Source organism: Lissotriton helveticus, chromosome 1_1, assembly GCF_964261635.1.
Source record: "Lissotriton helveticus chromosome 1_1, aLisHel1.1, whole genome shotgun sequence".
NCBI lineage: Eukaryota > Metazoa > Chordata > Amphibia > Caudata > Salamandridae > Lissotriton > Lissotriton helveticus.
Genome location: NC_136057.1, coordinates 1711714857 through 1711728421, shown reverse-complemented (window position 1 = coordinate 1711728421; position 13565 = coordinate 1711714857). Strand labels below are relative to the sequence as shown.

The 13565-nt window shown below is 45.3% G+C and overlaps 1 protein-coding gene across 11 annotated transcripts in view; it reads right to left on the bottom strand.

Moving 5' to 3' along the window:
- BAZ2A (bromodomain adjacent to zinc finger domain 2A) overlaps window positions 1-13565 on the bottom strand; it is a 1342005-nt gene that overhangs the window by 1040936 nt on the left and 287504 nt on the right. For all 11 annotated transcript variants that reach the window (XM_078689111.1, XM_078689116.1, XM_078689113.1 and 8 more), the window contains one exon: window positions 8476-8533. In XM_078689111.1, the coding sequence (XP_078545237.1) occupies window positions 8476-8533 (58 nt within the window). The remainder of the gene's footprint in view (window positions 1-8475; window positions 8534-13565) is intronic.

The window sequence follows — 13565 nt, the reverse complement described above, 5'->3', positions numbered from 1 at the left end:
AATGCTTGGAAGCAAGTATCTTGTCAGATACTTTCGCGGCCCCGTGTGGAGTACCTCAGGGATCGTCCCTGAGTCTGACCCTTTTTGTGATTTATCTGAGCCCATTAGCTCATATAGTGCATGAGTTTGGACTATCCATCGTATCATACGCGAATGATACTCAACTAGTGGTCTCAGTGGCAGATTCCCTTGATTCCAACCATCGGCAACTAGGCCCCTGCTTGGAGAAAATAGAAACGTGGATGGTCAATTGCAGCCTCAAGCTCAATGGGGACAAAACTGAGCTGATGATCTTGGGTCACAACCTAAGCCCACGCACTATCAATTGGCCAGTAAACTGGGGACCCCCACCTACCCCGAAAACCTCCATAGAAAATCTGGGGATGTGGCTGGACCAGAACCTAACCATGGAGACGCAAGCAAAGAAATTGGCGGGAGTATGTTTTGGCATCCTTCGGATGATCTGGAAAATGTTGAGTCTTCTCCCCGATAAAACAAGAAGGACAGTGGTACAAGCCCTGGTACTGTCGAGACTAGACTATGGCAACTCACTATATCTTGGCTTCCCCAAATATGTCACAGATAGATTGCAGGTGTTGCAGAACGCGGGGGCTAGACTGCTTCTCAAGATTCCCAGGCACCATGCAGTAAGGGCTTACCTGAGGGAGCTACACTGGCTGCCATTTCAGGCTAGGATTAAATTCAAGGCCCTCTGTCGGGCCCATAGAGCCATGCACGGAAGAGGCCCCACTATGCTGCAAACTTTGACCTCCCACAATTCCCCTTGTAGATGCCTTAGGTCAGGAGCAAACTTTCAGATGACAACAACAAAAGTCAAGAGATCAAGATGGGGTGGAAGATCCTTTGCACACCTGGTCTCCAAAATATGGAACAGAATGGATCCAGAACTCAGACTAATAAAAAATGAGCAGGCTTTCAAAAAGAAACTCAAAACATGGTTGTTCCCTTAGGCTTCGTGCTTGAAATCTTTCCTCCCTGTTCAGCGCTTGGATGCCTCCGGGTAGACATGAGCTTTATAAATCCCTAAACCTAAAGGCTTTGAACGCTAGAAACACTGCTAGTAGCTCTAGATGATTTATATAGAGGCTCTTGTACTTTAGACTTTATAATCTTTGGATTGTGTGACTTTGTAGGTGAGCGCTCCAACCAGTGAGCAGTGCATCTGCTGTTAGCACTGTCTTCGGAGCAGAGTTGAGAAAGGGCCACCCTTTGGATAGATTTTGTGGGTTCCACCACTGCAGAGAGCGATGGGTGCGACCATCTACCAACACTAGATCGGTCAACTGACTCTGCGACTGGTTCAATGACTTGCTAAGCATTCTTGAAGGGGACGCATGTGAAGTCTTGCGTGGGGAACAATTACAATGCAAGACGCCATCATCGCTAGCAGTTGCATGAATACTTTCACTGGTAATGATTGGTTCGGCTGAAATTGAGTGAGAAGGGACTGAATACTGTGAATCCTGGCTGTATTGGGAGAGGCTAGAGCTTCCTGACCGTCTATCGTGTGTCTGAGATAAGTTTGTGTGTTGGAAGGCTGTAGATGAGACTTCAACGCATTCACTGTAAACCCTAGTGGTGAATAGTGGGGTTTGAGTGTGTTGGAGACACATTTGGTAAGTGCTGGCTTTGGTGAGCCAGTCGTCCAGGTATGGGAAGACATGGATGTGTAGTCTTCTCAGATGTGCTGAGACTTCTGCCAGACATTTGGTAAATACCCTGGGAACAGTGATGACTCCAAATGGTAGTACTTTGAAACGGTAATGATGACCCACTATCATGAATCTGAGGTATTTGCGATGAGAGGGATGAATTGGAATGTGAAAATATGTGTCTTTTAAGTCTAGAGTACACAAAATCGCTCTGCTGTAGAAGTGGGAAGCACTTGTTGAAGTGTCACCATGTGGAAATGCTGTGAAAGTATGTAGAGGTTTAGTTCTCTGACATCTGGAATAGGTCTCAATGAGCCGTCCTTTTTGGGGATGAGAAAGTACAGGGAGTACACGCCTGTCCCTTGATGTTGTAAAGGCACAGGTTCAATGGCTCCTTTGGATAGGAGAGACTGGACCTCTTGCTGAAGTAGATGTAAAGTTTCTGGTGACATTTTGTGAAAATGTGGTGGAATGTTTGGAGGATTGCTGGTAAGCTCCAGGCAATAACTATGCTGGATAATTCCGAACACCCATTTGTCTGTGGTGATAGATTGCCAAATGGGGAGGAATTGCAGAAGACGTTCCCTGACAGGTGTTAAATGATCGGGGGAAGTGTAGACATGCCACAGCTTGTTGGGGAGGGGGAATTATGTGGTGTGGCACCCCTGGCTTCGACCTTTGTTGATGTTGCCTCTGTATCCTCCTCTAAAGAAGCCCCTTGTAGAGGAAGATTGACTGTTGCCTTTGTAGGAGACGGAAGTATTGTCTGAGGACATGGTTTTCGAACGCCCACTGTAGAAGGAGCAACAAAAGGAGCCTCGATTAGAGGGAGACTGCAGAGCTCCCATAGACTTGGCTCCTTCTGTGTCTTTTTTCTTTTTTTCTCTGAAGAGATGTTCCTTGTCAAAAGGAGCATTTAAAATAGACTGTTATTCTTCAGGTTTGACATCAGTAATCCTCAACAATGTAAGTCTCCTTAATAACACACTAGCATTGATTTCTCTAGCTGCGGTGTCTCCAGCTACTAAAGCGCATCTAATTGATGAATTGGATATGAGCTTCCCTTCCTGGACTAAATCCTGGGCTTTTGCTTCGTGGTCATCTGGGAGGTGTTGTAGCAATTGCTTCATTTCGTCCCAGTGTGCCCCATCACATCTGGTTAGCAGGGCCTCGGTGGTGACAATGCACCAATAATTTGCTGCTTGGGCGGCTACTCGTTTACCGAAAGCGTCAATAGTTTTGTTTCTTTGTCTGGCGGGGGAGCATCCCCTGTAGTCTGTGAATTTGCCCGTTTACGGGCATTAGAGATCAAAGGAGTTTAGTGGTGACTGGATCTGAGTGAGCAGGCTTATATTTTTTAATCAATTCTGGGGGTGAGAAGGCAATCACGCACAGGATCTTTATAGATATCATCGGCATGTCTCATACCTTTAAGCATAGGTAGAGTTTCGCTAGCCCTTTGTGTGCTACTGAGCGTTTCAAATAGGAAATCTATCTCTAGATGTCCTGTATCTGGATTTATATAAAGTTCCCTTTTGTTTTGCGTCAGATTTGGGTGTTGGGGTGTCGAAAATAGGATCCTGCAGCTTTGGGTGAACAGTTTTAGGTTTCGGCACCAAGGATTTCGGTGCCGGGGTAGAATGACTTTTCGGTGCGGAAGGTTTCGGTGCCAAAGGAGGCTTTGTTTTTGGTCTCAATCATTTCGGCTCAGAAGCAGTTTACGGATTCAAGCCTGAAGGTTTCGACTCGGTGCCAGATTTGGCCGACTCGATCGTGAGCCGGAAGGCTTAGTGACATGTTTCGGTGCAGAGCGCGAGGGCTGGGAGTCAGAAACATCAGCTCAGTGCCGACTGCAGCCCGAAGGGGGTTGGGGGGGTGGGGGGGGAGGGGGGGGGACTGGAGCCTTTTGTTTCGGCTGAGTTGGAGTTTGGGTAAAGGGGCATTCAGTACTCATGGGACGTTGCCTTGTGGCAGGCCTTCTTCCATCTCCAAATCAGATTCTGGAATGGAGGCAAGTTCTTCTTGTTCTTCCTCGGTCCCCTGTGTGTCGAATTCTTGCTCGGATCCTTCGCCGAAGAAGTCCGGCGTGTATTTGTCATTTTGACTCTGCATTTCGCTACGGTGAGCCCGACGATCACTGAGCGTTTTCTTCGATCAGAATGATCTGCATGCGTTGCAACCCTGTTCGTTGTGCTCCAGGGACAAGCACAAGTTACACACTTCGTGCGAGTTGGTGCGCGGATACTTGGTGTGGCACCCAGGGCAGAATTTGAATGGAGTCCGTTCCATCGACTGCAAAGTGGACGGACGCGTATAGGCCGGACGGCCTTCCCGAAGATATTCGATTGAAATAGAGGTTTTCCTCGATGGATAGGATATGCAGAGAAGTGGGATATGTGTTCAAAACAATACCGACGAGGGTAGAGCGACTTGACTTGCGCACCGAGAGGAACCCGAAGAAACGGTTTTGAAGCGGAGCGCAGCAAAACACTTGCGAACCCGATGGCGGAAAAAAATCTAACTATGGAGTCGATGTCCATGCGCACTATCACCGAAAGGAGGAGTCACCTTACCTCATGACTGGAAAGACTTCTTCGAAGAAAAACCCAACATTAGATGGCAGGAGTATGCAAAGCATGTGATCCACGGCTCACATGCCTCAAACATATTAAGCACTCACTAACAGATTCCAGTATCTCCTATCTGGAGATATAACCAAAATACACACAATACTTTGATAATAGAACACGTAAGTAGCACAAATACACAGTGGTCTCCAGGGGGAGACCTAACCATATACTAATACTAAAATAGTGGAATGCGAACCACAACCTAAATCGAGAATCGACCCAGAAGACGTAGAAGAGTTGGGGACCAATGGAACCACCCAAGGTGAGTATCTAGGAACCCAACGGAGGTCATGTGCAGAGTGGGAACACAAATGCATGCTAAACGCAAGTCAAAGGGTAAGCCGCGGTTGCAGTTTTAAAGAAAAACGACCCTTCCCAGCAGGCCCTGAAGGGAACCCATTGAAGATGGAAGGTTGTAGAGTCACCCCACCCGTGGATAACCAAGGAACCAGGATGCCTACACTAGGGAAGCCGGGTGCATAGGTAAGAAGTGACGTCGGACACCGCAGTAGACCACAATGCAGGACTTCAGAAAAGATGCCGCTGGCAAAGAAGATGGAAGATTCCAGTGGAACCCAAAGGTAGATTCAAGTTCAGAGGTACCTACAAACAGAGGGAACAGAGTCTACGCCACTCAGAAGCGAACAGGAGGCATGGAAGACGAATGCCCACCGATGTTGGGGATGCAGGAGAGTTGACGTGCCCTTGAAGTCACAGCTGTGCAGACCAGGCCACGCTGTAGAAGACTAGGAGCTGTTCACGAGCTGTCCCACATCAGATGTTAAGAGCCAGGGGGTCAGTGTCTGGTAAAGGCACTAACAAGTCTTGGCAACCGCAACGAACAGTCATCGAAAAAGGTGCACTGTCAGGACCAGCAAGGTCCAAGTGAGGCAAGTCCGAGCAGGTCCCGAGCAAGCAATGGAGCCCAGGAAGACCCTCAAGAGGACACACAGGCTGGAGGCACAGGAGTCGCACGAGGACCTCGACATCTCACCAAAAGATGAAGGCCCACGGTGCAAGGGATGCTGTGCAGGAGAGGATCTTGGCTGCAGGAGATGCTTGAGGCTGGAGCTTCTTGGAGCCTTGGCAACAGCAAGTCGATGCGGTGCACAGTACTTCTCCAGCAGTTCCGATAAGGGATACTGGCTTCAAACTTGCTGTGAAGACAGTGCAGGCCACGAGGGAGTGGCAGAACCACCACCTGTGTTGCTGAACCTTTCGGAGTCTGTAGGAGCTCAGGAACAGCAAACCGTTCGGCTTTGTTGCGTTGCCTGCAGATGCAGGAGAGTGACTCCTTCGCTCCAAGGGAAATTCCTTCAGGTGTCTTGGATGTCCACAGGCTGTGGGAAGAACCTGTATGGAGCACAGGCATAACGTAGCAGAATACTGGCAGGAGGATGAGATTAGGAGCAGCAGGAGTCTTCCCAGTTGCAGACTCGGTTCCCAAAGCAAAATCCAGTGAAGTTCAAAGTGCCCAGACGGTTAAAGATGAAGTAGCCTCAGATCTGAATCTTGTCCCACGATGAATCTAGGGACCCCACCCACAGGTAAGCCCTTAAGTAACCCAAAGAAAAGGTTGGGACAATTCAGGGGTCCCTTCCAGAGGAGGAGCTGGACAGTGGGGAGGATACTCCCATGTCCTTTGTCCAGTTTCGCAACAGAACAGGAGCCAACGGCTCCATGTACTGGTTTCAACTGGAGTGTGCAAGGAGGGCACCAAATGTGCCCTTCAAAGCAGTCTAGTGGCGCTGGCAAGCGCCCCCACCCTGTCCCAATACCTTAAGTCCTGTCTAGGAGGTGGTCACAACTCTTTGTGACAGGAAACCTATTGTCTTGCATTCCCCTACTCGAGCCTGGTTCAGCAGCAGGAGGGCAGACTCATGTCTCTGGTCGGCAGCAGCCATAGTTTGCTGTCTGGGTCTAGAGAACTGGTACCGGGATCACTGAGGGCCTCACAGAGGAGCTTTACAATGCATGAAATCATACATTCAACACCGCTTACGGAGTTGTGATATAATTCCAACATGTTTGACACCAAACACGACAGGGTTCGTTACAGCCAGTTCAGAGTTAGCCATCGCGTAATGATGCATGGCCACTCTATGCATCATAATGGCTGATGCACTTGCAACCCGGGAGAATGGTCTCTGAAGGTTGCAGGGGTGTCCTGCTCATGAAGGGGCACCCTCAAACTTATAACCGAGCATGCTGTCTTCAGGATTGAAAGGCCTGCCTTAGGGGTGACATAGATTTTAAGTGTAGGGACCTCAGATATAAGGAAACTTATCTCGGTCGTCAGTGGTGCTAGCGGCAACTTACACAGGCTCAATGGCAGGCCTGCAGTCACAATTTAAGTGGTCTCCTATGGGTGACAAAATGCATGCTGCAGCCCTTGGGAGACCCCTGGTGTACCTATGCCCTGTATATAGGGGTCCCCTGTTTCCAAAAGAATACCTATGCCCGGTGTACCTTAGTAGCATAAATTAGGGAGTTACAAGGGTAAACCAGTAGCCAATATGAGGTGGTGCCGAAACACTCACCATGTCCAATTTAGAAAAGAAGCACAGAGACTGGGGTCCCGATTAGTAGGATCCCAGTCAGACTAGTGAGTAAAATATAATGACACCAGCAAAAAGTGGGGTTGACCATGAAAGCAGATCCTACTTGCCTACCTGCACAGTTAATGTATTTTGCTGTGTCCCATCCATCATGAATCGTCTGGGCTAAAGAGACCCAAAGGTTCTCTGGGACAGCCACTAAGTCATGTCAGACAGGGCATTTGTGTAACAACCTGGTAAACATCCAGCTTTTACAGATTGTAATTCAAGACTGGCAGAAGAAAACATGTGTTTGCAAAAAGCCTCAATCCTTTTGGAATCTCTTCCTGACAAAATGGCTGGAAATGAGGTAAGATCCTCATCATCAACTTGAGATGCCACCCTGTTCTGGCACAGGATCAGAGTCAAAATCAAAAACATAATGGAGTTTCTGCCAATAGGTTACACAACAACTGGTTGCGCTTTTGTAATTTTATAGTGTGGCATCAGTCAGGCAAAAGCCAAAGAGGGTTTGTGGGTAAACACTGGAGTCACAAACGGGTCCTCTTTCGGCACCAGTGTCTTCAATGCTAGAGTCAGTGTAGCAAGAACGGGCATGATCTCAAGGCCAGAGAAGAAGTCTGTATTGGAATTGATACAGGCCGAGTAATAGGTTGGGAGGACAGGCAATGTTGGGGACTGACACAGAGGACAAACCTGACTGTGGGTCTCCCCAGTTCCTTGGGTCCAAAGGCATGACAGAAAACTGGAAGTGCACCGAGAATTTGCGGAATGGCCCAATTCAGAAATCGGTCTGCTGTCGGTTGATAATGGCCTGGGAATTTCAGGGTGCGTTGGGACCAGGGAAGAGTTTGAAGGTGTGTGACTAAGTCATCTTGTGTTCTGCGACATACAGCTTTACTTCTTGGATTGCAATCTTGTCCATGAGGGGGCACTTATTGCACAACATAAGAAACGTGGCCCTAGCCCAGACACCAAAGCAAAAATCTAATTCCTGAAATTGCATCATGGCTTTAAACAGATCATTTAGGGTTGGGATAACGTTACCTAGCACACTGGTGAAATCATTTAGAATTAGTGGCACTGTATGCGGCTCTATTTTGTCACTTGCAGAGTGGTTTGGGCTCAGTGTGGAGCTGCCCTGCGCCACCCCGTGGCACGCTGGAACATTCAGTCTGGTACCTGGGAGTGTTCTAAATGAGAAATCAAAAGGTGGCGAGCCTTAGGTTACACGTATGGATCAGAAAAAAAAAATCTGGGCCCTGCAAGTAACCTCAGGCCTTTCTATGCTAACTAATAGGGCTCTTAAATATGTATGCTTCTTTCTGTAGAGAATGACATGAGCTCCATCGCTCTCTCAGAGGCAACAAATGAAAAGCAGAATGTAACACAACTTATTTGACAGATAACAACAGGCCAGCAAGGCACAAATAGCTGTTGGTTTACTCAGTGAGATGTATGTATTTATGACTGGAATAACATATATACACATACATGCCACTCTTTACCCTTTGTGTTGTCTTCCTTGAACCTGTTGGATTCCTACAGTATAAGAGATAAAATGGTGGCTGATTTAATAGTAAACAAATAGAGAGAGATTATCTCTGCACCTACCCATGCTTAAGGGGAAAGCAGACCTCTTCTGGTGTGGCTCGTCTCCGTTGGATGTTACCTGATGAGAAAAAAAAAAACACTTTGAGAAATCAAAAATACTAATAAAACGCTGAGTGGAAGGCAGATACAGGCAGGAGTTACTTCAGTGGTTTGGTTTTAACTCAAGCCTATTTTATTAGGCTTAACTCCTCTCTAGTGGCCACTCCAGATTATGAAAAATAAATTAAGGTCTTTGGGAATGTGGAACTGAAATGCAGAATACTCTTTCACATACATAAACCACTGATTTCTCTCACATGTATAACCAAGGATGCAAATCAAATTATTAACATATATGCATAGTTAATGGTCACAAAAGAGCAGTTATTTACAGTGGAAACCTTGGAACTGGCTAACCAGTGGACAAAGTTATTCTCCTTATTTACTAAGGGAAAGTGAAGAGATGATCCAGGATTTGGGATATTTCAGATAGGTTTCCATAAGCACTAAAAGCAGTGAATGGTGATGAGAAATTAGTTTTATTAGGTAACTATTTTGTTGTGGCTGGAAAGAGTATTAGTTAATTTTATGGTACTACTTTTTCCTTTTATCGCATTATTAACTGTCTATTACTGAGGTATGCTCAGAACTGGAGTAAGATGTCTGCTATATAAGATCCTTCTCAACCCCAACAAACATTAAGGATTTTATTTTAATCATCACTGCATCTCATGGCATGATCCAAGGAGTAATGTATTGAGGCAATAGGCCTTGACAAAACTCTCCCTTTCATGGCTCCCATGAACCCCCAAAGGCCGCTTTTCCACACTGGGGATCTGTCACATAGCCTAAGCCCCTTAATGCATAAGACTGACCATCTGACATGGGTCGGAGACTGCAAAGCATTAGAAATAGGAGCATGAGAACTGTCCTCATTCATTCACTCTTGCAACATAAATCCCCACTGACTGGAAGGTGAAACACTGCAATGTTGCATCTCTGGGGTACTGAAGCCCATAGATCTTGAACTAGGTAAAGGAAAAAGAAGAAATTAGTTGCTTACCTCTAACTGCAGGACTCCAGAGTTGGTATCTTTCCTAAACCAACACATTATATCTTTGAAGTGGGAGCCTCTGATGATATATTAAAACAGTATAGTGTAGTGTAGTTCCTATCATCCCAATAGGCTCTGCGCATTGGAATAATACCTACAATAGTAAAGGCCTAGACCAGACGTTAACTAGGTCTACTACTGTCGATACTAGACTTCAAGTTTTGGGTTTGCCAGCTTAGCTCAGAGTTCACTAGAAACTTTCTCGAATGTTCAGGAAAGAATTAACTCCCCTGATTAGACAAGAAGGGATTTAGTTTCTGACAACCATAGAACATGACAACTTTGCTCTCCCCTAATCAAGAGTATATCTCGAGAGTCGTGTGAACAAAAGGCAATTTATTTTACTCAGTCAGTACGTGCATTCTTAGTCTCATCAGAATGTAGAGAAAAGGAAGAGACGGGCGTGTTCAATAAAAAGGTGTTATTTATTGATCAGTCTCTTTTCTCATACAAGAGAAATGGATCAATATTATTGCAATACTTATAGTTAAGTAAAGTGCATACATTAAAAGCAATAGTATAAAATAATACTGTAAAAACATTGATATGGTTTCTAAGCCATATGATGTTTTAAAATGAATAAAATATATTACATACACATATACATTTGACTAAACGTACTCAACTGGTGTTTCTAAATACGCCTACCCCGTGTACCTGACCTAAGCCTAATACGTGGGCGGGAATAGAAAGTTACAGTTTAAGTTAAGTTTGTTTTTGCCAAGTGAATAACTAAAGAATTCTCTGTGAGGGGTTATTCAGTTCTGTACCTGGAAGTTAGGATGAATGAGGGATGGTATCTCTCTCTCTGGTCTCGATATTCCAGGCTGCCTGCGAGGGCTGCCCAGAAACGCCGGGGCTGGAATTTTCGGCAGGAGAAAGCAGCGCGTCTCAGCGCGTCAGGAAGGCGGGGCTGCGCCAGCGGGGTCTGCTCTGCTCTTCGCTTCGGCAAGTATGGCTGCTCCGTCTTGTCACCACGCGTGTGTTTGCATAGGGCAATATCAGTAATATTTATACCTTTAAGGTGCCGAGATTGACGTAAGGATGGACATAGATACGTCAATAAGGATGTCATACGACTTGCTCGTTAGCACATTCTTTTACTGAAGTTCTCGGTGAAATCAAAACAATGGCCGCAGGGTTTTGCCCAGGTTGTCATAGGTTTGATTTGTTATGAGAACTCCGTATGCCTTATCAGGGGCTGGAGGAATATCGCTTGTCTAATTAGATCGCAAGCGTTATGACCTAATCAGATAACACGTTCCTGTGCCGTAGTGGGACTGCGTCAGATAACGGTATCTGCATCATGGGGATTTTCTGCCTCATGGGCTGATTATTAGTTAACTTGTTAGTTTACTAACCAGAATAGGGTCAGGAATAGGGGGATCGATTCAGGACCTATAGGAATACATCACAATAGAATTCAATTTTCCATTGGAAACAACAATGAAAGCATGCCTATTTAGTATTTATTTAAACTTATAAGGCGCACAGCTACCCGCAATGGGTTTCCCGGCGCCAAGGGATAGACTGGAGAAGAAAGAACTACAAAGCTTTACAGGATGGGACGACTAGAAAGAGACTGTTCTGAAAAATAATTATTATTGAAAAATTATTGCTGAAAAAGCCAAGTTTTTAATCCCTTACGAAACCTGACAAGATCAGTTTCCAACTTCAGCCTAACAGGCAAGGCATTCCAAGTTTTAGTGGCCAGGTGCGAGAATGAACGGCCCATCTTCACCAGCCTAAATCTAGGAACGACAAAGTCTCCTTTACCTGCGGATCTGAGGGTACGGCTAGGAGTATAGGCATGAATAAGACTTTGAAGGTACCTGGGGGCAGAGCCCTGTTTTATCTTTGAGATATAACAAAGCCTTAAATGTAATTCTATTTTTAAGTTCTAGCCATTGCAAGTCGCGAAGGGCTGAGAATGCGGATGCATTCCGGGGAACATTGCGTAACAACCGAGCGGCCGCGTTTTGAACAACCTGAAGTTTTCTCACAGTTTTCAAATCTGCACCAAAATACAGGACATTCCCGTAGTCCAGGCGGGATGTTATCAAAGCCTGGACCACCGTCCTTTGAGTTTTATAGTTTTGTAGTAGCCCTTTATTCTCATTTGAAACCACTCAAACTTCAGCCTATGAGACTGAATGGTTCTCAACTCCACTCCCCCAAGGGCCTCCTCTGAGTTTTGTTGAGATTTCTTCAAAGCATCTTTCCAGCAGGTTGCAGGATTTTTCTGGAACACATCTAATCCCTTTACCAGTTTTCCTCAATGCATCTCTATTTATTTGGGTTTCAGATTTGGATCTGTGCCATTTCATTGTTGTCCTCCATTTAGTCTGAAATCAGCACCGTACATCGTTATTAAACGTCTCGCCAGAGCAGTTACACATCTCAGATGTAGGATCTATCGTGTATTTCCGTGTCTTGAGACGGAACCAGTATGAATGGAAACTGGGCATCTGAACTCAGCCGCAACCGGTTTTGTGATCATCAACTGCAAAACAGAGACTGAAATCTGACAATGTGCAGACAAGCATCATTGATGACCGTCTCAAGCCACTGCCAACTGTTTTTCTGCTAAAGCAGGAATAATTAGCAAGAAGCAATCTGAGAGGGGCAAAACATAGGTTGAGAAAATAATGCCAGGAAAATCCTGCAATGGGCATTAATGGTTAACACAACTACAGTGATGCCATCATCAGCTACCTCCAGATGATAATACAACTGTTTCTGCAGGATCAGGAAAAATGCTGATAATGTGTGTAACAGCCTGGCAAACCCTTCAATGCAACAAATTATTGTCCTAGCACAAGCACAGCAAACAATAGATGGAATGCACTGTGCAACAAAAGTGGCTACACAATATAATTTCAAGAAGTGGACCACAATTCCAGGGGTACACTTGCGACAATTATGTAAAAATCTTTCACGCATCTCCCTGTAGCTTACACAAACAATTAACGTGGTACTGTATGCCACATGTACTCAAGTAGAATATGCTGATGCAATAGGCATTTCCTATCCTGTCTATTCAATCTTCGTTCAGACATCATTCTTTAAGAATTCATTAAGGATACTGAATACATGAATGACTATAAGTACTTATCTGTGCATCGTACACATTAATAGTTATGTTGGCCCTAAAATTAGGATAGAAGGGTAATATAAGGCACCCAAGACTGTAAAGGCAAAGACTGATACCAGACAATAGTGGAAAGGAAAGCGTCATAAGACAAAAAGGTGAATTTTAAGTTTTATGAAAATTCCTGTAATTTGTGATTGTGCACAGGGCATTGGGTAGTTGATTCCAGTCTTTCGAGTCCATCACTAAAAAGGTTTTCCCCTCTAAGATGGGCTCGCCTGAAACGTGGGATTGAGTCAAAGGCTGAAGATCCCAATCAAAGAAAATAAACTGTAGTATGTTTAGTTATTCAAGCTTTGACTCCAGGGACCCCTATGGTATATTCTTTGTTCCAATGGCAGCCAGTGCAGATTAATCCTTGCTTCTGTGACATGATCACAGTTATGCAGACCAATAGTCTTAAGCTCTATTCTGGATCACTTGCAGTCTTCTAGCCAATAGTTTTGCAAGTAGACCCAGATAGGTGGCATTGGCGTAATGTAGTTTTGAAAGAATTGATGCACTTTTCCTGACCCTTTTAAATTTGCACACTTTTCCTCTAGCCTCTTATGAAATGAAATGAAATGTATAAAGTGCAAAACATTCACCGAGGGTATCATGGCGCTAGCTCAGCACAAGACATACCTGACCAGTAAAAGACAGCCTCAAAGATTGAAAAGCCACGTCTTTAATACCTTCCTGAATGGCAACAGGTGAGTTTCTTCCTTAAGCCGCACCGAAGAGTATTCCAAAGTCTGGTCGTGCTTACCAGAAATCTCCTGCCACCCCAGGCACATTTTTAAACCTAGGAACTACCAGGTTATGAGAGTGTGCTGAGCGAAGCTGGCGGGCAGGAATATAAGGCCG